At 40.9% G+C, this 26,995-nt stretch overlaps 1 protein-coding gene across 16 annotated transcripts in view; it reads left to right on the plus strand.

Moving 5' to 3' along the window:
* The window catches only part of PER2 (period circadian regulator 2), a 92,706-nt gene that overhangs the window by 37,799 nt on the left and 27,912 nt on the right, over positions 1 to 26,995 (plus strand). For all 16 annotated transcript variants that reach the window (XM_039487766.1, XM_039487768.1, XM_039487752.1 and 13 more), the window contains 11 exons: positions 1,375 to 1,853; positions 2,782 to 2,844; positions 3,791 to 3,945; positions 6,662 to 6,783; positions 9,692 to 9,893; positions 10,007 to 10,058; positions 12,767 to 12,906; positions 15,232 to 15,310; positions 23,570 to 23,676; positions 24,630 to 24,783; positions 25,179 to 25,287. In XM_039487766.1, the coding sequence (XP_039343700.1) occupies positions 1,597 to 1,853; positions 2,782 to 2,844; positions 3,791 to 3,945; positions 6,662 to 6,783; positions 9,692 to 9,893; positions 10,007 to 10,058; positions 12,767 to 12,906; positions 15,232 to 15,310; positions 23,570 to 23,676; positions 24,630 to 24,783; positions 25,179 to 25,287 (1,440 nt within the window). In that variant the 5' untranslated portion in view covers positions 1,375 to 1,596. The remainder of the gene's footprint in view (positions 1 to 1,374; positions 1,854 to 2,781; positions 2,845 to 3,790; positions 3,946 to 6,661; positions 6,784 to 9,691; positions 9,894 to 10,006; positions 10,059 to 12,766; positions 12,907 to 15,231; positions 15,311 to 23,569; positions 23,677 to 24,629; positions 24,784 to 25,178; positions 25,288 to 26,995) is intronic.

Raw genomic sequence — 26,995 nt, forward strand, 5'->3', positions numbered from 1 at the left:
AAATATCTAAGTTAAAACTACCTGACTGTTGTAGGTTTGTTCTTTTTCTTTTGCGTGTTAAAAAGCAAGGCACTAGTAGTAGTACTGGCAAAACTTACACTTTTTCATTCTTTTGTACTCAATCTGAAAACTGTCAGATTGGAAATGCAAACAGATGGTAGTGTTATGTTTTAATGGGAAAAAATACCAAACACTGAATTGCTCATATTTTAGGTAAGAATAAAAATAATTTGCATTGTCTAGTATTACATTAATGTTGTTCAGAGCATATTAATCCTGGAAATGTGCAAATGACCTGTAAGCCTATTCTTCTGGAACAAGTGTTGCTGTCTGTGGATCAGGGAAATCTAATTTCCTGAACTTGTTTTGCCTATGTGTTTTTCTGGTGTTTAGTTTGCTACTTAAGGATGACTGCTATTTGGTGCTTTTTACCTTTTGATGGCAAGTCCTTAATATGTTTATTATTGCTTTAATACTGTTGATGTCATTTTTTAAAAATTTGATAACTGCTTTAACAGCAGCTCTTTTTCTTTCCTTAGAGGTATAATTTCCCAAGCACTACTTGACATTTTTGGTTGTACTTAATGTTAAAAGGTCAATTTAAAGAACTCACTTCCATCTGGATTTTTTTTTTTTTACTTTTGTCACTTAGGATTATTGTAACTGAGAGAAATGAAAGAATTCTTTCTGTCTAGGTTGTCCTCAAAATGCACTAGATCCATAGTCAATTCACTGTTTCCACTGGATAGTCCATCTCCTCTGTTTGTTGGTCTCTCGTGCAGCAACAGAGGAAAGAATTTTTTAAAATAGGAAAATGAGATTGTATACACCCTAAAACTAGTAAAGCAGCCTTTGAAACAAACTATTTTCTAGTTCATTGTGTTAGTTTAAGTCTTCAGCAGAAATAGTAAGATAGAAAAACAACCTGTCATATACTCTTGATTTTTGCATATTTGTATACAGTCCCAGCCAGTAAAGATGACAGAAATTATATAGACTAAGAAATGAGCAATATTGAAATTTTTGAAAAGGCTGTCTTCTAATAAGAAAATCACTATATTTCATCTTCCTTTTCCCCTGTGAATTTTATGCCAAAATGAATATTTGTTTTATAACCTTGTTATTAGCCTTGAATTAAATATGGAAATGTATTGATGAAACATTTCGGAAATGTTTAAATGTGTCAGCTTCTGGGATAAAATATTAATAATGAAACTCTTGAAATTAAAACTTAACATTAGAGCTACTTCATTATTTCAGTTTTGATTGCCCAATAAGAGAACTTTAATATTGAGCAACCTGAAAAAAATTGATTTAAAACAAATTGTTTCAGCATTGTTTACTTTTCTCCCCCTCTTCCCGTCCTCCCCATAGGATTCTGGATTCACACTTCAAGACTGGCAATCTTGTATGCAGAGCACAAACGTGAATATGGCTTGACTAATTCTTGGTCTGCGCAAATATTGCTAATGAGTCTTCAGTGGACTGTATTAAGATTGGGGGTTCTACTCTAGCACTGAGGAGCAGAACCCACAACAGCTTGAAATCAGTGGAAATATTTCTCAGCAGTCAGACTCATCAAAGCAGCAATACAAAATGAATGGATATTCTGAACTTGCAAACAACCATAGCCAAATGATTGCTGAGGAGACTGATGGTCAAACCAAGCCTGAACGACATCCAGATACTCTTCAGGAGGACATTGAGATGAGCAGTGGCTCAAGCGGTAATGACTTCAGTGGAAATGATATGAATGAAAATTACTCTACTGGCCATGATTCTCATGGCAATGAATCTGATGAAAATGGGAAAGATACAGCAATGCTCATGGAGTCTTTAGATTGTCATAAAAGGTAATATGTTGATTTTTTCCACTCATGTTTTTCTTAAGATTCTTAAAACCTAACCTACTTTCATGTTAATACATGCAATGTAATCTGTGTTGGGCTGTGTTCCTATGCTTAGTGCTTTTTCCATTCCATGCTAATTTATTATTTATTCATTCATTACTGGCTCGTTCCATAATAGGCAGGTAGTAGTTTGCATCTACATAGTTACTTCTACTTGAAGAGAATAATGCGATGGTGAAATACTTTTGAAAGTAGGCCATATGAGAACATACAAGTAGAAAAATATAGTAAAAATGCTACTGGAAGTGCAGCAAAGAAGTTTATCTTCATATTTTCTGCTAAAGCAAATAGATCAGTGAGGTAAGGCTTTTAATTGCTTGTTTTCAACACCTCAGAATCTCCATATCTTATTGCTTAAAAACAGTGCAGTCTGGTTTAAATTAAAGTGTTCAAATTGTGACTTCAGAACAGAACTTCAGTTTAAAATCAGATTCAGAATGTGTCTTTTCTATGAATAAATCTTGTTTATCAAGTTGAAGCATTAACAATATCTTGTGCCTTTCTTTTTAAATCCTGAGAGTATTATTTTAGGAGAGTAGGGAAGAAAACCATGAAGTGGTGATATACATCACACCTTTGTATGGCTGTCCGTTAATGACACAACTGCTGGACACTCTACCATTATTAGTCTACTATATAGTGATTGATTTAGTGGACAGACTGATCTACCGTAGAATTACATCTTTTTAAGCATATGTAACATTTACACACAAACTAGTTTGGCTGAAGCTGCTCAGTTGGCATTATCACCAGTTTCATTGGTATAAAGTTGAGCTGTTAGTTTCAAGTAACAAATAGAAAATGGAGATGTTAAAGCTAAACACAACTTGTATTTGACTTATTAACATCACTGAGGTTGTTCTTTTTTCAGCTCGAATGCATTTAGCCTGATGATTGCAGACTCTGAACATAATCCATCTACCAGTGGATGCAGGTAAATAAAAAATAGACTATTGTGCATTTTAAAATAAGTTTTAAAGCAATGATGAGATAATGCTCTTTGAGGTTATTATTGTGAACAAAAATGAATTAACTATTTAAAATTTGGTAAATCTAGTTCAGGGTCTCTCACCCTGTAGTTGACCCAAAAATAGGTTGCAAGAATATGTCAAAGGTCACATGGGAGGCCCTGGCTCAGGGTAGGGTTCTCCACCTGGGGGAGTTGGAAGACTTGGGGGTGGAGCCTGTGCAGCACTCACTTCACAGTGGTGGCTCCAGTCCCACAAGGCTGGCTGGGTTTAGTTCCCTGCCCTGGGCGTTTGTGACCTAGTGCATGTGGTTTCAGCGCTGCTCAGGTTTGGCCCCACTGCCCCTCCGTTATGAGGGGGGGTGGCTGGCTGGGCCAAATTTGGGTGAGTATTGCTGCGACCCCATATGCCAGGTTGCAACTCCATTCACACAAATTTGGCCCCGTCAGCCCATCCTTCAGGTGGACCTGGCCAAACCTGAGCGGAGCTGTGACTCTGGAGGTTGCAACGCCCAAAGCCGGGAGAGTAGCTCAGCCAGTCCCCTGTGACATGAGCCACCTCAAAGGTACTTGCAGTGTACTTATTACATTAATGTGTGCATCAGATGTCGTGGGCAAAAAATATTTAGTAAGACAGGTGTTTTTTCACTAAAGCTATTTTACTGGTTTGTGACAGGCCATCAAGTTTACAAATGGGTCATTAGCCCAAAAAGGTTGAGAACCCCATATGTAGCTAATGTAGCAATTATTGCAAATCCTAAAGTGTCTTTGAAACTAAATGCTTCCAAAATTATACTAAATAAATTTGTAGAACTAGTCTAATGATGTGATAAATGTCAAAAGGCTTTGGTTTTCTGGAAGGTATGGTATCAGTTTAAATATCAGTGTAACTTTTTTTGTTTTAATTTTATAGCAGTGAGCAATCCACTAAAGCCAAAACACAGAAGGAATTGCGGAAAACATTGCAGGAGCTGAAAGCACGCCTTCCTCCTGAAAAAAGACTCAAAGGAAAATCTAGTGTGCTGGCAACATTGAAATATGCACTTAAAAGCATTAAACAAGTTAAAGGTAATGTAGCCAAAGAAATATCATAAATTAAGATTGAATAAAAGCAAGCTTCAGAACTAGAATCTGAATGTGGATCTCTTTATAAAGTCAAGTTCATAATAAATGAAAGATCATAAAACTAATGTAGTTGTAGCATTTTAGTAATTTGGGTTTGTGACTCTACCAAAAAAAAAAAGGCAGGGGGGCAGGGTAAGCATTTACAGTAACTTTTAAAGATATTAAAAAAAACAAAACAAAACCCTAGTAAAATGTAGGGTGAGACTTGATTTTATTTAAAAATACATTTTTGGTATTTAGTTAGCCATTCACTTACAAATTGTAAGTGATATTGACTATAGACAATATTCAGCAATGCCTTCTATCCAATGATTGCCAAGTACTTCACAGACTGTAACGAACTAAGCTACACAACACCCTTATGACCTACATAAACTTACCCTTCATCTATAACCTGGGGATGTCTACACTATGGGGTTATTCCGATTTTACATAAACCATTTTTTTAAAACAGATTGTATAAAGTCGAGTGCATGCGGCCACACTAAGCACATTAATTCGGCGGTGTGCGTCCATGTACCGAGGCTAGTGTCGATTTCTGGAGCATTGCACTGTGGGTAGCTATCCCGTAGCTATCCCATAGTTCCCGCAGTCTCCCCTGCCCATTGGAATTCTTGGTTGAGATCCCAATGCAAAAACAGTGTCGCGGGTGATTCTGGGTAAATGTCATCACTCAATCCTTCCTCCGGGAAAGCAATGGCAGACAATCATTTTGCGCCCTTTTTCCCTGGATTGCCCTGGCAGACGCCATAGCATGGCAATCATGGAGCCCGTTTTGCCTTTTGTCACTGTCACCATATGTGTACTGGATGCTGCTGACAGATGCGGTACTGCACTGCTACACAGCAGCATTCATTTGCCTTTGCAAGATAGCAGAGACGGTTACCAGTCATATTGCACCATCTGCCATGCCATTGTAAATTGGCGATGAGATGACGGTTATCAGTCGTTCTGTACCGTCTGCTGCTATCATGGGTGCTCCTGGCTGGCCTCGCTGAGGTTGGCTGGGGGCGCATAGGCAAAAATGGGAATGACTCCCTCGGTCACTTCCTTCCTATGTTTTGTCTAAAAATAGTCAGTCCAGCCTAGAATATGGGGCAAGTGTACTAGAGAACCAGAGAGCACAGCTGCTCCGTGTCAGAGCCCCAGAGATCCCGCAGAAATGATGAGCTGCATGCCATTCTAGGGAGTGCCCCTGCAACAACCCCACCCGTTGCTTCCCTCGTCCCCCAACCCTCCTGGGCTACCATGGCAGTGTCCCCCCATTTGTGTGATGAAGTAATAAAGAATGCAGGAATAAGAAACACAGACTTTTTAGTGAGATAAAATGAGGGGGAGGAAGCCTCCAGCTGCTATGATAGTCCAGGCAGTACAGAATCTTTTCTTTAGACATGACGGGGGGGGCTGATGGAGCTCAGCCCCCAGTGGCTATGATGAGGACGGTTACCAGCCATTCTGTACCATCTGCTGGGAATGACCAGGAGTCATTCCTATTTTTACACAGGCACCCCCGGCCAACCTCACCGACGCCAGCCAGGAGCACTCACGGGCTGATGATGAGAACGGATACCAGTCCTTCTGTACTGTACCGTCTGCCACCGGGGAGAGGATGCTGCTGTTTAGCGCTCCAGCACCCCGTCTACCAGCAGCATGCAGTAGACATAGGGTGACATTGAAAAAAGGCAAAAACCATTTTTTCCCTTTTCATTTGGGGGGGGGGAGGGTGTAAATTGACGACATACACCCTGAAACACCCGGGAAAATGTTTTTGACCCTTCAGGCACTTGGAGCCCAGCCAAGAATGCAAATGCTTTTCGGAGACTGCGGGGACTGTGGGATAGCTGGAGTCCTCAGTCCCCGTCCCCCCTCCCTCCCTCCATGAGCGTCCATTTGATTCTTTGGCTTTCCGTTACGCATCTCACGCAGCACTGTGCTGAGTTCCTGCTGTGGCCTCTGTCTATCATAGCCTGGAGACTTTTTCAAATGTTTTGTCATTTCGTCTTCAGTAACGGAGCTCTGATACAACAGATTTGTCTCCCCATACAGCAATCAGATCCAGTATCTCCCGTATGGTCCATGCTGGAGCTCTTTTTGGAATTGGGACTGCATCGCCACCCGTGCTGATCAGAGCTCCACGCTGGGCAAACAGGAAATGAAATTCAAAAGTTCGTGGGGCTTTTCCTGTCTACCTGGCCAGTGCATCCGAGTTCAGATGGCTTTCCAGAGCGGTCACAATGGTGCACTGTGGGATAGCTCCCGGAGGCCAATACCGTCGATTTGCGGCCACGCTAACCCTAATCCGACATGGCAATACCGATTTCAGCGCTACTCCTCTCGTCGGGGAGGAGTACAGAAACCGGTTTAAAGAGCCCTTTATATCGATATAAAGGGCCTCATTGTGTGGACGGGTGCAGGGTTAAATCGGTATAATGCTGCTAAATTCGGTTTAAACGCATAGTGTAGACCAGGCCGAAGAAACTGAAACAGGAAGAAGTTAAATGTTTTTTTCGTGGTGGAAGTGGGAATAGAACTTAGATACCATGTCCTGTACTTAACCACAAGCTCATGCTTTCTATCCAGTCAGTGTTAACAGGCTCGATGTTAACTAGTCACATTTTGAAATGTGAATATAAAAAACTGGCTTTATATTCTTATGTAGCCAATGAAGAATATTACCAGTTACTGATGATTAACGAAAGCCATCCTTCTGGTCTTGATGTGTCGTCCTATACGGTGGAGGAAGTTGAGAACATTACTTCAGAATACATCATGAAAAATGCAGTGAGTATGCTGACCCATTACTGCAGTGTGTATGTAATTGGTGGGTGTGGTTGGAATTCTTAACTGTAACCTTTCTTTAAAAAACAAAACAAAAAAAATTGGTCATAATGGATTAATGCCTTGTTGCCAGCAGCTTTGATAGTTTTGTTGCTGGTATTGGACACTGCATTCTGAAGAATGTGCCCTGTGATGGGAAAGAATTGATCATGCTGGATATTGCAACTATACACTTTTTCCCATATGCTATATAAGTAAAACAACTGAAAAGAATGCAAAATTCTTAATCCCAAATAATGGGCTATCTGACCCTGACTGCTACTTTATCATCTCTTGCAAAGCATCCACTCCAGAAATGAGGGATTTTGATCCTGGCAAATACTTATGAATCTGATCATTAAATTATCTTGGGCAGAAGTTCACTCTGGAGCTTACAGTATGGTGGTAAATACTAAACTGCCGTGGCTTATGTGTAGAGAAGTAGTGCCTCACAGTCTAGGGAGCTAATGTATCTGGTGAGAATGCACCTAGGTTACCATGTTCAGTTTTGGACACTTTCAGTACAGGAAAGTTGACTACAAATTGTAGAAAATTCAAACAAGAATTTAGGAGGACAGAATTAAAATGGTGACTCTTCAAACAGACTAGGGCCTGGTCTACAGTACAGTGTTAGGTCAATGTAAGATAGCTTACGTCGACCCGATTATATCAGTGTATACACTACAGCCTTGCCCACCAATGTATGTGCCTTACTACACTGACATAATAATTCCACCTCCACAAGAGTCATGGGGCTTATGTCGGTGTAGTTATGGGTTACTTACATCTATTGGCTGTCACTGTCAATTTCATGGCTCTGCTTCCCTGCCAGGAACAGGACAGCTGCACAGAACACCACTCATGGATCTCTCCGCCAGGAACCTGGTTGCCCTTGCAGGCGCTCAGCTCCTCCTGCTAGAAGCCTAGCGGCCCCCTCTGGGCTCTCAGCTCCCCACTGGGAGCACGGCTGCCCCTAGAGTGGAGCCCTGCACCCAGAGTCCTGGTCACACTGCTACTGTTAACTCGGTGAAAGCTCCTGGTGAGGATGCACGCCACCGACAGAAGAAGAATAGTGTGGATGGACATGAAGCACTGCAGTAATTACTGTAGTGGCTGTAAGATGACATAACATAGGTTGTCTTAAGTTTATAGTGTAGATATATCCTGGGAGTTCCCCCTAGTATTTGGACTACTTCATGGGCTTGGAAGCACCTGTTAATATTGGGGCAGATGTCATCATCCCTCCCCTAGTTGTCTTGCAGAATCTGGGATAAAGGAGGTGCCTGACTGAGTTGAGACTCCCAGCAAGTCCTTCATTGGGGATAAACCAGGAGATGCTGGGTTGGCAGGAAAGGGAGGAAACCCCCTTCCTCAGAAAACCCTAGGAAAGAAATGGAGAAGTTGGGGAAAGTGCATCCCCTACCCGTTCCAAAGAAGCTGAGGGGGAGGCTGTCGGCCTGGAGGGACCACCCCTCTGTAATAACCAAAAAGAGTAGGGGTAAGAGGCAGCGACGGTTTGAAGGGATTGCACTCTTCTGTAGGAGAGAGTTAGGAATGAGAGGCAGCGGGGGAGCTGAAAAAAAATGTTCTTCGCTCTCAAGAACTGAGTTCAGGGAGAGGTATGTGCTGGAGAGGCAGCAGGAATGCTCTGGTCTAACCCCTTTTGAGAAGGCAAGAGTTAAGATTGGCCAAGGCTATACACTGTGGAGGGCCGGCATTTACCTTCAGCTTCTTTCCACAGAGCACAACAGGGGGCTTTGACCTCTCTTTATGTGGGCCTTCATAGTCCATGCAGGTGGCAGCTGACTACTCTGGGTTTGTGAGGGTCTCTCAGCAATGAGGGAGAATAAATGTTCTTTAAGTTCATGTTTTAAGGCATAAGCTAACCACTATCTGATGGGGTTTAGAGGAAGAAACTTCCTTTATGCATCAGTGATTCCATAATTGTCTACTACAGGATTCTTCACCGCCTTCTGAAGTATTTCAGTTGGCTATTATCAGGATACTGATCTAGATATCCCTTTTGGTCTGATCAGGAAAGGCTAGTTCTGTGTTCCTATGAATAGTTAAAGGGGTATAAATAGCAGTATTCAGACAGGATGGTATTAAGGGGAAAAAACGTAGGCTGAATATCAAACGTTCATTCACACTGAGATCTGTTAGACTGTAGAGTTTTCCAACAGCAGAGATCAAACTTCTGTTTCTCAAATTGTATAAAACAGAACTGGACAAAGGTATTGATGCATATGCTGCATAGATTCTGTATTTCAACAAGATAGACATCACTAGGCCACCTAATAGATTTCCATTTATTAACTTTTGTGTTAACTGCTTGTCCATAAATTAGTGTACTAAATTACTAAGCATGGGCATGTTCATTTTGTCTGTAGATGAATGTACTGATTTGTGTCATCTTTAAGGCACTTGAATAATTTAATTTTATAAATGCAAAATATGCCTGTGATATTAACATTTATGAAGAGGTAAACTGTAGTGACCAAGTCCAGCTGTCTTTGTATCCAAAGTAACTTCTGCATTATGATAGAGTCAAGTCCATGTAGTAAGATTTTACAACCAACTGTTAAAACTACATCAAAATATGTATTAAAACCATCACCTACTTCAGGAAGTGTTTATATCAGCTACATGTACTTTTCAGGCAGTTAAAAGAATTTGTCTTGAGACTTGATGTACATTTGGTTTATATACAGTACATTTGGTTTAATCATTTCTTATTAGTTAAAAATAGACGAGATGAATAATACTTAACATTAGTTTGAACGTCCAAATACCATTTTTAAACCACTGTATTATCAAAGAAGATTAAAAATTTAATCTTGTCTAAAATGTTTGAGATTTTGTTATTGCTTAGGACATGTTTGCTGTAGCTGTTTCCCTGATTACTGGGAAAATCTTGTACATCTCTGATCAAGCTGCCTCTATTCTCCGCTGTAAAAGGGATTTCTTTAAAAATGCCAAATTTGTGGAGTTCTTGGCACCTCAGGATGTCAGTGTTTTCTACAGCTCTACTACCCCTTACAGATTGCCATCATGGAGTATTTGTAATGGAGTTGGTAAGTACTCTCAGCATTGAATACATCTCTGTTTTTCAGTAACAACCATTTTGGAATACAAAACTTGAAACTGTTTATTGCAACTTGTTATGAAATCCATTTAATATTTTTAGAGTCTTCCACACAAGACTGTATGGAGGAGAAATCATTCTTCTGTCGCATCAGGTAAGACCAAATATTAAAATTAGACTTGAGGTATTAAACACTGAGACCATGCATGTCAAAAAGTACTCAGTGGATTCTTAATTCACTGTCCCTTTTTCCTGATATGAAAACAAGGTGAATCATATGCATGGCCTCTGGTTATCTAACATACACCATAGAGATTGTTATAGAAAGTAACTGCAAAGCAGATTCAGGAAACTGCATCTCAGTTGTTAATGCAGTGTAGTTGTAGCTGTCTATCCCAGGATATTAGAGACAAGGGGGGCTGTGGGAATATCTTTTATTGGACAAGCTTTTGTCTCTCTCTCCAACAGAAGTTGGTCCAATAAAAGAGATTCCCTCACCCTCCTCATGTCTTAGTTATTAATCAGTTTGGAATTTGACCTTTGCACTTAAGTACAAGTAAAACTGATCCTGTTAAGCTTTGGAGGAAGGGTTTCATCATTTCATTTAATTCAGTGGATACTTGTACATTCCACTCAGTCCATCTCTGTTCAGTCCTTCCTTTGATCATGATGAAGGGCAATTCAACACTAATGAATTTATTACATTAGTATCTTAAGAACCTCATTGTGATTGTTACTTGTCTATATGGTACCTGAGGATCATCCCTGCACCAGAGAGTTTAGTCTTGATGATAGCAGGCCACAGGCAGATGAAACAGAAATGAAGTGGGTATGGGATAAAAGGATAAGACATCAATACTAAACAGAGCTTAGAAGCCCCAACTCCTTGACAAATTGCTAGTTCTGCCATTCCCATGCAGATGAAACACAGCAGTTCAGGACACTGCTATTTCTTTTCAGGCTTCTCTCCTCAGTTTTTTTTAAGTAGTGAGCTCCTTCCATTTTTTCTACTTTCTGGGCACTCATTTAGAGGACAGGTTATTCCACAGGGACTACTCTCTTTGCTGCTCCCTTCATGCTTCCTACCTCCTTGCCCCTCTCTTACTTCCCCCCCTACCTCCTTCCCCCCCCCCCAAAAAAAAGAACAGGCAAGGAAGCACAAAGCCAAACATATTTCGTTTCTGCTGAATACCTGCAGCCTGTTGCAGAAGAATTGTGCCAGCTGTGTGTCTGGCACGGGAAGCCCTGTTCTGCCAGGGCAAGGAGCATTTGTGATGCAACATAGCATGGTCTCTGTCCAAATGAAAGCTGGCATCCAGGGCAGAAGCCTCGTGCTAGCTCTGATCTTTTCAGTCTAGACCAAAACTCTTGACGTCTTTGGAAGAGACTGCAGCCAGTTAAAGATGCCAGTATTCCAGTAGTGTATTTGATTTCGTGAAATGGGTCCTTTTGTACCTGGGAAAAGAATTAGGCATTCTGCCATTACCTGTCCATAGGGAAAACAGCCCTCTGTCCAGGGCTGAAATTTCCACAGGTGATTGGGGTGTTAGCAGCACAACTTCCATTGACACTTAGAAAAATTGTGTGGTCACATCCCCTAATCACCTTTGAAAATCTTCAACCCAGGCCTTTAAGAGGACTAGACTCCTTCCTTCAGATTGGGGTCCCCAGACATAGGACAGAGCACACTTCCTCTTTAAGAGTGCAAAGTGAATGTTTCTTTCATGAGCCGAAATGGAAAAGGAGCTGAGTAAAAGCCCCAGGAAGCCAGCAAAAATCTAAGATACCTTAAACAGGTAAGTGTCACAAAAATAAATTTAAGAGGTCTCATATCTCCTTGTTTCCCAAGGAATGGAGAACTATTGCTGTTGGAGGGCAAAGAATTTGATTATGACCAACAGGAAAGGGCTTTTCTGGATCCCGACCTCCTTAGTTGAAACATTAGAGTTGTGTGTTTCAGACTTTGCTTTCCTCAAGGAAATCCAGCATTGTGAATTTTATTCCAGCTCTTGAAGATAGTTCTCATGCAGGGGAAATAAAATGAGACCCTCAGAATCCATTATACATTTTCTATAAGATGGCTTCTCATTCTAAGATCTAGTTATCAAAACATTGAAGTTTCAGATTTAGGAGGGGTTCTGAAGCTGAGCATGTCGTCTTCACTAATCTCAGACACTCATGTCAGTAGATCCTGGAAGGATTGACAAGCTGGCCAAACAAACTAAACACACCGTTCCTCCTGTGGAAGCTAAGTCTTGTGCAGTAGGCACTGTCCAGCCTGGCCCTACCCTCCAAGGTCATTTCTCTCTGTAGAGTCCTGATTCCTGTATTGAAATATATTTCTGGTCAAAATCATTTTCATGCAAGAACCATGTAGTATTTATTAACCAGCACAACATTGTTCTCAGGAATGTCTCTAGCATTCATTTTTTTGGAGTGAATGTCTTTATTATTATTAATTTTTTTTATTATTTAAAACAAAAAAAACCCTCTTAGTATCTGTGATTCTCCCACTCATGTTGGAATTCAGTGCATCCATAAAAGAAATTATAGAACATGTGAGCTGTCAAGAGGCTGGTTGTTTTACCTGAAAAGAGCCAGACCCAAACCATCAGAAAATCGTATTGTATTTCCTTCTGTCTCATATGGCTGAGGAAAGTCTTCAGTCCTCCACTTCTCCCTCTGGGTACTCTCCAAGAAGACCATGGGATGGGATTTTTCTAAGCTCTTAAAGCAGTTGGATGCCCAGCTCTCTTAAGCACTTTTGAAAATTCTGTCCATGAGCTGTTGCACTGAAGACCTCACTGTAAACTAAATTCTGTGCAAAACAAATAATTATTTAGTCTTTCTTTTCATTATTAGTGCAGGAAAAGAACATGAATATATCTTCTACCACCCATTTCGTATGACTCCTTACCTTATCAAAATACAAGATACTGAGAATGCAGAAGATCAGCTTTGCTGTGTGTTGCTTGCAGAAAAGGTGCACTCTGGCTATGAAGGTAATAACACTAAGATGCAGTGATTTTTAGCTTTAAAAACCAAAAGGTTTGCATTATTAAAATAAACATTCAGCTGTTTTATGAAATTGCATGTAATATAATAAGAAAAATGACTGTCTGGTAAGAACTGTCTTGAGCTAACTAGATCAGGGTTGCCACACATCTCTCATGTTATAAACATGAGTATTTAAGGGGAGAAGATATTCAAACCACAAATAAAAGTTTTTCACATCCTTTCGTGAACAGCAATATAGGACATTCACAGCCAAGTCATGATTATTTTAAAAATATAAATGCAGCAGTTGAGGTAATTGCTGAAGCTCATTTGGAGTCCTTGGGTGGAATCATGGCCCCACTGAAGTCAAATGGGAGTCTTGCCATTGACTTCATTAGTGTCAGGATTTCATCCTTAATATGTATCCTCAGTTGCCTGCAGAGAATTGGGATTGGGAGAGGAAGATGACATCGACATTGTTCTTGAAAAGGAACATAAACAGCAGAGAAAATAATTGCAAATTGAAATATCAGTTTTTCTGATTATGGTTAAGAGAAACACCTTTGCACGCATTTTGCATGAGGATGCTTATTCACACGGGGTGAGATTTGTCTCTTTACAGAAGGACCATAGAACCCTTTGTGCTATGGAATGTCTATAAATGCACAAGTGTGCTGGTGCCTAAATAAGGATTTACTTGTACATTGGGAATGTGTAATCATAAGGCAGGTGTGCACCTGACTGAAAATGTGGGCCTAGATCAGAGGTGGGCAAACTATGGCCTGATGGTCACATCCAGCCCGCGGGACCCTCCTGACCAGCCCTTAGCTCGTGGCCCGGGGGGTAGGGGTCCTGGGGGGGCAGTAAGGAACAGGAGGGGGAGGTTGAATGGAGTGGCAGGGGGCTGTCAGACAGGGGTTCCAGGGGCAGTCAGGGAGAAGGGGTGGTCGGTTCGGCCAGGGATCGGGGGGGGCCAGCCAGGAATGAGAGGAGGGGTTGGATGGGGCAGCAGGGGGCAGTTGGGACAGGAAGGGATGGATGGGGTGGGGATGGGGAGGAGTCAGGAATGAGGAGGGATTGGATGGGGCAGTGGGGGCCGTCAGGGGACAGGGAGGGATGGATGGGGCAGAGGTCCTGGGGTGGGGGGGGAACAGAGAACAGGAGGGGTTGGATGGGGCAGGAGTCCTGGGGGGGCCATCAGGGGGCGAGAAGCAGAGGGGGTAGGATGGGGGCAGGGACCGGGCCATGCTTGGCTGTTTGGGGAAGCACAGCCTCCCCTAACCGGCCCTCCATACAATTTTGGAAACTCGATGTGGCCCTCAGTCCAAAAACTTTGCCCGCTCCTGGCCTAGATGTTTTTTCTGAAATACTAGTATGGAAAACACAAAATGAATCCTGATAGTGTTGCCATAACTTCAGTCACATACTTCTAATTTTAATCACAATGGTCTTAAAAGCAACATCAGAACTGCAATGTGTAACTGTTAAGCTTGAGTCAAGTCATAAACCATCCTGAAATGAAAATAGTCTTCTTGGGTAGATGTTTTCTATAGGTATGTTCTGAATCTGATTGTGCTTGTAAGAGCCATTCTGCTCGAAACAAATCACACTAGCATCAAAGGTCAGATCCTGGTCCCTGCTGCATCTGCATTGTACCAGCACGCCAACACAAACCCGCTGGTATAGTCAGATACTTGAAGATTTCCCAGTGTAGAAGGATCCCTGGGTGTGATGTAAAGTTAGAGTATCTGGCTTTATGCTCCCTCTTGTAGTCCCTAGTATATCAGGCTTTTAGGTCCATTGCCAGAGTGCAGCTGCAGTCTGGCAGTTCCCAGATGCCACAGTGGTCCTTTCAGGTGATTGCAAGTGGGTGAAAGTAATACTAGCTTTGAGGCTATCCTCACTTGTGTTGGGAGCCAAACCAGACCCAGGATCAGGCCGTGGCATATTAAAGCAGTGTACATCATCTTTGGTCTCGCTACCCTCTTGGGTCCTCTGTGAGGTGAAGCTCAGCCACACCCAAGGAGTGAACCCCAGATATCAAGAAACAAAACAATTTTGATTTTGTATCTAATACATTCATCTTGGAAATAAAATATTGCTATAAACTGTAATATATAGGTGATCAGGACTGCACTCTGTTGTCATTAGGAGGGTACAAGTGGATGTGAGCAAGTTAGTAACATTGAAAACTGCTGTCTGTTGGGTTAAAACTTATTCCATGTTGACAGAAGGATCCAGGTACTCTAAAACAATGTATGCATATGAAAAGTGCTGTCAAGCTATTTTCTCTTTTTTCTCTCTCTCTCTCTCTCTCTCTCTCCATTTAGCACCCAGAATTCCTCCTGACAAGAGAATTTTTACAACTACGCACACACCAAGTTGTTTGTTCCAGGATATAGATGAAAGGTGAATAACTGAAACTACTATTTTTTGGGAAGGGCAGTTTTTATTTATATGTCCTCCACAAAATATCCAATAGCTACACAGCAGTTTTAGCACTTAACTAACTTAGACATTTTAGGAAACAAGCCGATATCTCTCATTACTGTCAAATATATTATGTATGTATGTATTTTGTGACATATACACACACACACACGTTCTATGTCTCTCTCGTTCTTAAATGAATTTAACCAAGAAAAATAATAACAAAAAATCCCCAAACTTTAACCAACTTGATTTCTATTTTAATGTGAATTCACACTATGGATTTTGTTAATAGCTAATCTTTAAGTGATTTTTATTGCAGTTGAAAATGGAAAACATATTTGCCAGCTAATAGACTGCCCGCTAGTAATCAATTGCTCTAATAATCTATGCTGACGTGGGGTGATGCCGAATATTGTGTCTGCAGAAGAGCGCTTTTAAAACCATAAAACATTACTTACTAAAATGTTCTCTAACTTTAATTCTTTGACTCAATTTAGTTAATAAGTAGCTGTATGTCACATGCATTCGCTGCTGGCATAGTTACACAGTGGACACGCACTATCCAATTAGATAGCAATGCATTCTCTTCTATAGTTTTACTGAGTCCTTGGAGACAAACACTACAGAGGAATCAGATGATTTTTCCCTGTGTTGAAGCATTTGTTGCAGTTTAAATTGAGATCTCTACAGTCGTGTTTCTGCTATGTCTGGTTCTGAAAAAACTGCTTTGAGCAGTATGAAAAGTTGAACTGGTGAAATTTGAAGAACGTAGAATCTGCTTAGAATAATTATCCACATTCCAGGGGTGAAGCCAAATAAGGCATCAAGCCCCAGATTGGAGGTTATGGCTTTATCTGAAAAATATATGGCACACATGAAACATTAGCAACTATGGTGGAGACTAAGTAAATCTCTTTAACTGGAGAGAGACTTGCATGTTATATGTACAATATAAACTAATAATGAGATGTCCAATAACTAGGCTTAATCAATTTATTAGATTATTAGAGTTTAATACAGAAAGGAAAAGTACATATATTACCAACCCCTGTGGAAAACAGCAGTTGCAGTGTTCAAACTGTCTCAAAATTCTATGCTTACCCCTTTTGTATTTATACCTAACTGGGAGGCATTTCACAATTTTTCCCTTTATCAGGCCTGGTCTACACTACGCGTTTAAACCGGTTTTAGGAGCATTAAACCGATTTAACGCCACACCCGTCCACACTAAGAGGCCCTTTATATCAATATAAAGGGCTCTTTAAACCGGTTTCTGTACTCCTCCCCAACGAGAGGAGTAGCGCTAATATCGATATTACCATATCGGATTAGGGTTAGTGTGGCCGCAAATCGACGGTATTGGCCTCCGGGCAGTATCCCACAGTGCACCACTGATCGCTCTGGACAGCGATCAGATATCGGATGCAGTGGCCAGGTAGACAGGAAAAGCCCCGTGAACTTTTGAATATCATTTCCTGTTTGCCCAGCATGGAGCTCCGATCAGCACAGGTGGCGATGCAGTCCGAAATCCAAATCCAAAAAGAGCTCCAGCATGGACCATATGGATGTGATCGCTGTATGGGCAGGCAAATCTGTTCTATCAGAGCTCCATTACAGAAGACGAAATTCCAAAGCATTTTTAAAAAATCTACAGACAGAGGCCACAGCAGGGACTCAGCACGCTGCTGCGTGACAAACATAACAGAAAGCCAAAGAATCAAATGGACGCTCAGGGAGGGAGGGAGGGGGGACTGAGGAAACAAGCTATCACACAGTTCCTGCAGTCTCCGAAAAGCATTTGCATTCTTGGCTGAGCTCCCAATGCCTGTAGTGTCAAACACATTGTCCGCGGTGGTTCAGGGCATAGCTCGTCAATTTACCCCCCTCACCCACCTCCAGAAGTAAAAGGGGAAAAAATGGTCTCTTGACTCTTTTAAATGTCACCCTATGTTTACTGAATGCTGCTGATAGACGCGATGCTGCAGCAGTCAACGGTAGCATCCTCGCCCCCCCCCAAGGGTGGCTGATGGTACAATATGGCTGATATCCATCATCATCATCAGCCTTGTGGCAGATGGTGCAGTGCAAAAGGACTGATATCCGTCCTCATCATCACCCCATGAGTGCTCCTGGCTGGCCTCCGGTGAGGTCGGCTGGGGGCGCCTGGGTAAAAAACTCCTGATCATTCCCAGTAGATGGTACAGTACGGCTGGTAACCATCTTCATCATAGCAACAGGGGGCTGAGCTCCATCAGCCCCCGCCTTTCATGTGTAAAGAAAAGATTCTGTTCTGCCTGGACTATCATAGCAGCGGGATGCTGGGCTCCTCTCCCCCACACTGCTTAATGTCCTGTCTGGACTATCATAGCAGCTGGAGGCTGCCTTCCCCTCATATCTCACTAACAAGTCACTGTTTCTTATTCCTGCATTCTTTATTACTTCAGCACACAAATGGGGGACACTGCAACGGTAGCCCAGGAAGGCTGGAGGAGGAGGGAAGCAACAGGTGTGGTTGTTGCAGGGGCACCCCCTGTGAATGGCATACAGCTCATCATTTCTGCGGGATCTGACACGGAGCGGTTGTGCTCTCTGGTTCTCTGATACACTGATTCTCTAGTACACTTGTCCCATATTCTAGGCAGGACTGATTCTATTTTTAGATACCATAAAGGAGGGATTGACCTGGGGAGTCATTCCCATTTTTGTCTTTTGCGCCCCCGACCGATCTCAGCCAGGGGCACATATGACAGCAGCAGATGGTACAGCACAAAAGGACTGGTAACCGTCATCTCATTGCCAATTTGCAATGGCATGGTAGATGGTACAGAACGGCTGATAACCATCTCTGCTATCATGCAAAAGCAAATGAATGCTGCTGTGTAGCGCTGCTGAATCGCCTCTGTCAGCGGCATCTAGTACACATACGGTGACAGTGACAAGAGGCAAAACAGGCTCCATGGTTGCCATGATATGGCATCTGCCAGGGCAATCCAGGGAAAAAGGGCGTGAAATGATTGTCTGCCGTTGCTTCCCCGGAGGAAGAAATGACTGACGACATTTACCCAGAACCACCCGCGACAATGATTTTTGCCCCATCAGGCACTGGGATCTCAACCCAGAATTCCAAGGGGCGGGGGAGACTGCGGGAACTATGGGATAGCTACGGAATAGCTACCCACAGTGCAACGCTCCAGAAATCGATGCTAGCCTCGGACTGTGGACGCACACCACCGATTTAATGTGCTTAGTGTGGCCGTGAGCACTCGATTTTATACAATCTGTTTTACTAAACCGGTTTATATAAATCGGAATAATCCCGTAGTGTAGACGTACCCTCACTTTACCTAGTACATCTTTCTTATGTATTTTCTTTGACATGTTTTTTACAGACAGGTACCAATAATTGATGCATCTGATTTATGTGGGGCATATATGGCCATATTGAAACTTGCATCATATCTTACATTTTAACCATTATACGGACCCCATACATTACACAAACCGGATGTGTGGATACAAGACTATCTTTTTTGAATGTTGCACAGATAGTATTTCAGAAATTAACAAAATGTAAAAGGTATCTCAGTTTTTGCTAGGCTTGCATTCTCCATCACAGATACAAAGCAGGAGTTTGTACAAAGGTCACAGCATTTACCTGTCATATAATTTTAGAGAATTTAATGTGAATATAAAGGACTTCAAATATAATTAATATACTTTAGTTATTCACTGTTTGTTTATTTTTATTTTGGTTACATAACACCTTTCCCTTTATACTTACAGTTGCTACAATAACCACTTCCCATATTTTAATAAATACATTTTATTTATAAGAACTGATTTTTCCAGTACTACTATGCAGACAAACTGGTAGTGCATAAGAATGCAATTTACATCCCTGGTTAATAGCTCTGTTTCTGAGAGCTCAGATTTTAGGTAGCTCTGTTTGTCAGAGCTTAGATTTAGTAAAATTTTGTCTTATATGGTAGCTGTCATTGCAACACCAGTGCTGTGGTTTCACAAGCTGTATTTATTCACTTTGTCTTTGAGTTAGCTGCAAAGTTATATTGATTCAGTTTAGTCAATAGTCCCATCTCAAAGCACTCTGTTTTTGAACTACTGCTGCGAATTATTTGGGTTTGAATTTAGTTTGGTCAGCAGTGTTAAGTGCTGTCCAGACTTTGTCATGTTATGCCATAGTGGCTCTGACAAACACATAGATGAAAGAGTTGCTTACAAAAAGATAAAAAGTCTGTTCTATAGAGGGGAGGTCTGACCTTTCTGCTGAGAGGGCTAGCTCAGTGGATTGAGCATTGGCCTGCTAAACCCAGGGTTGTGAGTTCAATCCTTGAGGGGGCCACTTAGGGATCTGGGGCCAAAATCAGTACTTGGTCCTGCTAGTGAAGGCAGGGGGCTGGACTTGATGACCTTTCAAGGTCCCTTCCAGTTCTAGGAGATTGGTATATCTCCAATTATTATATAGATGGTCTGCGGGAGAAAAATCTCCCTTGGACAAGATGATATACTTTTCTGGAGAAGCTACCTAATATAATTTTTTGGGATACAGATTGATGGTGTGGGAGGTAATAGGAGCCTATATAAGAAAAAGACCCAAAAATCGGGACTGTCCCTATAAAATCAGGACATCTGGTCACCCTATGTAGTATTCTGGTTTGTGGATCTTATAAAATATGAAGCAGACAAGCCTTAGCTACTTTGGGGGATTTCTGTTTACATGTTATCATCACCTTTAAGGTGCAGAAGTGAGTCTAATTTGATTTTATGAGCAGGTACTTGCAGGAGAAAGGGGTTTTGTTACATGGTTTTTGGTGTCAGTTGGCCCTCCTGTTTTCCTCAAATTCCTCCTCCACAGAGTGTGCGCTTGTTTATTTCCATTTGGACTTCTTGGATTTTTTTGGCGTGGCTGCCATTTTAACTGAAATCTGAGACACATCTATGTGCTTGCCCTTCCTAAATTTGCCAGCTCCCTGGTACTTGTGAGTATAGGTGCCAATTCCATGGGTGCTTCAGGGCTGGAGCACCCATGGAAAAAAATTAGCGGGTGCTTAGCACCCACTGACAGCCAGCTCCCCTCCCCCCCCCCAGTGCCTCTCACCTACTGGGAGGGAGGGGAAGGAGCAGGGATGGTGCACACTTGGGGGAGGGAGAGGGAAGAGGCGGGATGGGGTCTTGGTGGAAGGGGTAGTGTTGAGGTGGGGCCTGGGGCTGAGTGAGGGTTAAGTACCCCCAGGGAAAATTAGAAGCCGGCAACTGTGCCTGTGAGCCTAAGCCTGGGAAAAGAGCTGGACTCATGATGTTGCCTCTTCAAGAAGAGCCTTTTCAAAAGTGCATTTCCAGTTGTTAAATTTAAAAGGAGTGGGAGTGACTACAGGAAGATCTTCTTCTTATTTCCTTGGCCATGGGTACAGCGCTCCCCCCTCCTTCCTGGCTGATGTGCTGAGGTCTTCTCTCCTGTATTAGTTTTGTTTTAACCAATGGACATCTTTGAACTCTGTTTCTCCACATTGTAGAGCAGAGTAGGGCTGCTGCTGCTGCAGCACCACAAACTTAGTATGGTTTTAAGATTGTTAGAATAAGTTCCGCAGCCCACAGTTGATACATTTTTATTAATTTTAGTGGAACTGTATTACTTTTATGACCACTGGCATTTTCCAAACTGCAAGTGAGATGAAGGTTTAGGAGGACATGCATGTGTATGCAGTATATTTTCACAGTCTCTCAGGGGTTAAGTAGAATATGTAAAACAGTACCTCAACTTTAGAGCTTCAGTTTCTAAGAGTATAGAATTAAATATTTATAATAGAGATACTGCTGTCAACTGCGAGTTGGTCATAATGTGACACTGAAACTATGAACAGGCTTGCACAAGGTAAGTAAAACTTACATGATGACCAGTCTTAATTATGCAATAGATCTGCATATTCAATATGTTGGGTAAAAAGTAGACAATTCCCTGTAATTAACTAGGAGTCTGGTGGCACCTTAAAGACTAACAGATTTATTTGAGCATAAGCTTTCGTGGGTAAAAAAAACCCTCACTTCCTCAGATGCATGCCTTTTGTGGATACAGACTAACACGGCTACCCCGTGATACTGTAATTAACTGTGACTCCTACCATATGTCTGTTGTTAACAACTATATGATGCTCAATAGCCATGTTATCTTTAAATATGAACTTGAATATACTGACCAATATGTTCTTCTCTTGAGTCTAATAAAATTCTTGCATAAAAACTTCAACTCACAGTAAAGGTTGATAGTGTATAATAAACCTCTCCTACCAGTTACATAAGTGTTACAATTTAGAGAGAGAGAGAGAGAGAGTGTGTGTGTGTGTGTGTCTCCATACATATTCTGTTTCCTTAATACTTCATGGTTTCTATTAACAATATACACATTTGAATCAAAGTACATTTTCATAATAACCTTAGCTCTTAACGATCCATTCAATTTTTAGAAATGCTGTTAATCAGCTCATGGAGCAAATATTGTATATGGAAGTAGATAATGATACTGAACTAACAGTTCTGGTAGGTAGAATGTTCTTGACAATACATTATTTGTTGTTAATGTGCATATTGAAATTCAGATTAAAAATTCATTCTTGATGACTTCTTGCTTAATGGTAACTAAACTTGCATGTTCCTTCATAACTAAATTAGTGATAAGAGTTCAAGTTGCTAAAATTAGTAGGGCAGGTGTTGCACTCCAACACACCACCTAACATAGTGTTTGCTAGATTTTTTTTTTTATTTGAAAGCTAGCTGAGTGTCTCTCCCCTCTGTCCTCCACCTGCCTATTTTCAGGAAAATGAAACCAATTTTACCCCCCATCTGTTTCAACCTGATCATGTGATATTGAAGTCTACCCAAAATGAGAAGTCATTGAGAGTAGATTGTATAGAGCTTCATAATACATTTCCTCTCCTTATGTGCCTGTAGCCTTGAAGTATTTTAAATATCCACAGTGTTAACTGTCATAATTAGCATGCTCATTTAAAATGAGTAGGCAGTTCACCTCTGAGAGGTTATTATTTCAGGCTGTCTGCAGACTCAGGAAGACATTGCTTCATCAGTTATGCTCAGGTCATGTTTTTGTGTTTTCTCTGTGGCACAGCAGCTACAGACCTGTTCTTAAATGAATGCTGAGATTTGGGAATAGTTGAGGTCTGTATGCTCCACCCCTACCCCAAGGAAGTGCACTTCATGCTTTTGGAAACTCTGATCGAACATGTTGGAGGGGAGTTCTCCTGTGGACTGTCAGAAGTGCACTGCTGAAAGCAGTGCCTTCCCTGTAATGCTTCTAGGCTTCACGGGAGCAAGGACCATGCTTCCCTGGAGTTTGTTCTCTGCTTGTCAGGCACTTTGTCTCTGACAAAAATGCAGATATCTGAAATTCCAGATGTCAACTTTTGATGTCTACAAAGGTAGTTGTTTGTATCTTGCACATAACTTCTAATCCATCAACTTCTTTGGCATAAGTAGGAATGGTGCGAGTAGTGCTAAGATGTTTTTCAAGGCACATATGGGAATTAGGCACCTAGTTGCCAGCTGTTCTTCGAAAATCTCCCTTATATGCATATTTTAACTAGTCTATGAATGAGTTTTTGTTGCATTAACCTAAAGGCTTTTTTCATTGGAACAAAGTCATTGGTAAGTTACGGAGGTCTAATAAAATTTTAGACTGGCTCCTAACATTTTAAGTCTTCCTTAATTCCTTTTAAATACCTGAACTACTGGGCTGACTATGTGGCAACTCTTCAGAAAATTAAACCTTTAATTTGAGAGGAAGAGTGGATTTCTAGTTAAGGTACCAGACTTGGGTTCAGGAGATCAGTTCCTGGTTTTGCCACAGACATCTGGTATGACCTCGCTGTCTCAGCTCCCAATCTGTAGATTGAGGATACCTCCCTATTTCAGAGGGGTTTTGTGAGAATAAACTCCTTAATATTCATGAACGTTATGGAGGTGCTCAGATACTCTGGTGATTGGTGCCATAGATAAGTGCTATAAAAATGAATGCAATCTTCTCCAAAGGGTTGTCGCATGTTACTATGGAACTGATACTAACGCTTCCCCAATTCAATTCCACATAGTTTTTTTAATTTAAAAAAAAAAGAGATAAAGCTTAGAAAAGAGAGTTTTTAAATGAAATATTTCAAAGTAAGATTTTGTGTGCATTTATTCCACTTGACTTTCTTTTCTTTTTTTCAGAGCTGTACCTCTTTTGGGATACCTACCTCAGGACTTAATAGGAACCCCTGTTTTATTGCATCTTCACCCAAGTGACAGACCTCTAATGCTAGCAGTTCACAAAAAAAGTATGTTATCTTTTATGTTGACAAATAAGGTAGATTTTTCTAAGAACTCTACAAAATACAAGTTAGAATTCAGGGACCTTAAAACTTTCAAGGAACTAAAGGGGAGACAAGCTGGTAGGTTGTATAGAATTAGTCAATTTTCTGATTATTTGTTTTGAAAACAGAAAAACTAAACTATACATTTTCGTTTGGTTTACAGCTGAACACTAGTCAACAACAAAACGGGAGAATTATTACTCAAGTTCTTGTTCCTTAGGGTAAAATCTGACTGTTATAGACAAAATGGCCATAATAAGTAAATATGTTAGCCATTTATCAGAAAGATAATTGTCTCAAGATCACACTCATATACGTAGTCATTTTTGAGTGATCTTTTTTTCTTTGATTAATAAACTGACAGGAAAGAAAATATGAGCCTCTTGGTCAGTGTCAACTCTTTTTTTTTTTTTGCATAAATTTTGAAAATGGGATAATTTTCAGTTATTTTTTCTGGGGACATTTTTCTTGTGGAGTTAGTGTTGCTATGATGGCATCAAGTTGTAAAATTTTGTTTTTACATATAAAATGCATTAACAAAAATATATATATTTAGGTCTTCTACCTAAGTGAAGAATTTTATGTTGGAGAACAAAATTCAGCATTGCAAATAGTCTGATTTATTTTCATTAAAATGTGTTTGTAGATGTTGGTATCAGCAAAGAATATAATTTTAATTTCTATAAATTTAAATATATACAGTGCAGGTCAGTTCCCTCTGGTGGCCAAACACTTGTAATTTTCCCTTTTGATGTGAAATTACCCAGAGTTTGGTTACTGGATAAACTTTGTCTGCCATATATGTATACATATTCAAATTTTGTGTTAAATTATTGTAAAAATTGAATAAAAGCATATTAAATATAATTTTCACATGTGACTATAAAACTGACCTTTTTCTAAAACTTGCATTATAGTACTTCAATATGGTGGACAGCCTTTTGACTATTCACCAATCAGGTTTTGCACTAGAAATGGGGAATACATAACTATGGACACCAGCTGGTCTAGTTTCATTAATCCTTGGAGCCGAAAAGTCTCATTTATAATCGGAAGACACAAAGTTAGGACGTAAGTAGACAAGTTATTAGATTATCATATTAATTAATGAGGGTGGGGGTTCAAGTTTGCATAGCAACTCTTTTTAAATTAGTGGAAGAGAGTTGTACAAAAATGACAAACTTAAACTGCTTTCTTTTAATCTTGGTATTTGGGTTTTGTGATTGTAAATGTATATTATAATACATTAAATGCTTTTAACAATAAATTTGTAAGTGCTGCAGGTTTTTCCAATATTGTCAAGAGTTACTTCAAAATGGAGAAGCCATGTTCAGAGTAAGGTTGCACATTTTATCAGATTGAAAGTTTTTTAGATGCAATAGAATAGGAACAAGAGCCTATTTAATATATATGAAAGATGTGTTTTACATGCATTTGGAATATTTTGGGTATGATAATTTTTACAGTGGTCCCTTAAATGAAGATGTATTTGCTGCTCCCAACTACACAGAAGATAAAAACCTTCATCCTAGCATTCAGGAAATCACAGAACAAATATACCGGCTGTTGTTACAGGTAGGGTCTGGGGTTTTATATCGTGCTGGGGTCTTGGGTACTTACATGGTCTCCATTACCTCAGAGTCTTATCTTGAATACATTTGTCTTCATAACACCCTTTTGCGGTAGCAGTGTATTGCCCCTATTATACAGAAGTCATTTGTTTAATTATCTAATTCTCTATTGTGTAACACATTCCTTTACACAAATTTACAATCAAAAACTTATGGCCTTATGACCCCATCTGCATTTTACATCAGGCATCCCACAACCTACACCAACAAATGTACCCAGCCTTTTACCCTCCCCATTCAATAGTTTAAATGATTACAGTTTACTTTTTAATTACAAAAGTTATATTCTCCCCTACCCCCCGCCCAATCACCATAGCAGAGGTAACAAGAATAAATTGCATTGCAGTCCATTCTCCCAATTCAGACAAAATGGCCTGTTCAGCATTGTAGTGGCATGCTTCACCGCTCCTCTCAGAAACCAACCGGAGACCTCTCTGTGCAAACACCAGTGCCCTTTTATTTTCAGTGTTTGTTCCCACTACCTTGTATATACAGTTTAGTTCAGTCCAGGTAGCCCGTTGGGGGACAGCTAGCTTCTGCAGCTGGGAACTCCAGCCCAAAGCTCCTCCCTTTCTGCTTCCTTCCTGTGAGCTTTATACAGCCCCCTGGCCCACAAAACCCACAGGTGTTTGTTCTTTAGCCCGGCAATGAGCCACACCCTGCCAACTCCAATTAATTCCCCTTAATGGGAGCTGTTACAAGCATCATAATGAAGAGATCAAAATACTTTTGGCTGGAAAATGGTTATCTTCCTGCATGACAAATTAGGACAGAGGTCCCCAAACTGGGGTGCATCCCCTGTGGAGGGGGCATGGAGGAACGTTCGGGGGCACAGCTGGGGGCTGGGCCAGCTCCCATGGGGAGTGAGCGCCACCCAGCTTGGCTCCTGGCCCCCAGCCCTGTGCCCAGGGCCCTGGCTCCCGGCCCCAGCTCTGGGAGGGAGTGGTGAGCACAGACGAGTAAGGAGGGGCACAAGGTAAAAAGTTTGGGGATCACTGGATTAGGACCACATAAATTCATATACTCCACTAATACGCTCCAAATCAACCAATGCCTGCAGTTCCCCAAGTATCCAACAGATGCTGGCACTATTCCATGCATAAGACTGTCAATATATTACACAGAGGTAGACTTAAGGTTAATTATTGAATCTTAATGACAGTTTTCCAGACTGCAAGACACTGTTATTTAAAACTACAATTTGCCTTTAATATCCCATGATGGAGTGAGTTATAGCTTTATACTTAACTTTTTTTTTTGTCTGATGATGGTTAGGTTTTTAAACAGTTGTGTGTTTTTTCCATGTCATAAATTTTGAATTCTTTTTTTGGCTGATCGCATTGATTTTTAAACTTTTTTTATCTGGAATTTTAAGAGGCTACACAATAGTCCCACTCAGTCTAACAATAAAGACATTAATAGATACTATTTTCTCTTTATCAAAAGTGATACAGGTATATTTGACCAGGTAGAAATACTGTCAGTGATGCATTCAAAATCATGCCGTCTTTTAACTTGCTGTGATTTCTTTATTAGAAGTCAAATATACTATCCACATTAAAGTATATTTTAAACTACCCCAACCCTACAATGAACTTTGCTTTGTGCAGAGTCCTGTTGACTCCTTTGGGGTTTCATGACTTCACTGGATT

The sequence above is a fragment of the Mauremys reevesii genome, linkage group 9, assembly GCF_016161935.1.
Source record: "Mauremys reevesii isolate NIE-2019 linkage group 9, ASM1616193v1, whole genome shotgun sequence".
Lineage (NCBI taxonomy): Eukaryota > Metazoa > Chordata > Testudines > Geoemydidae > Mauremys > Mauremys reevesii.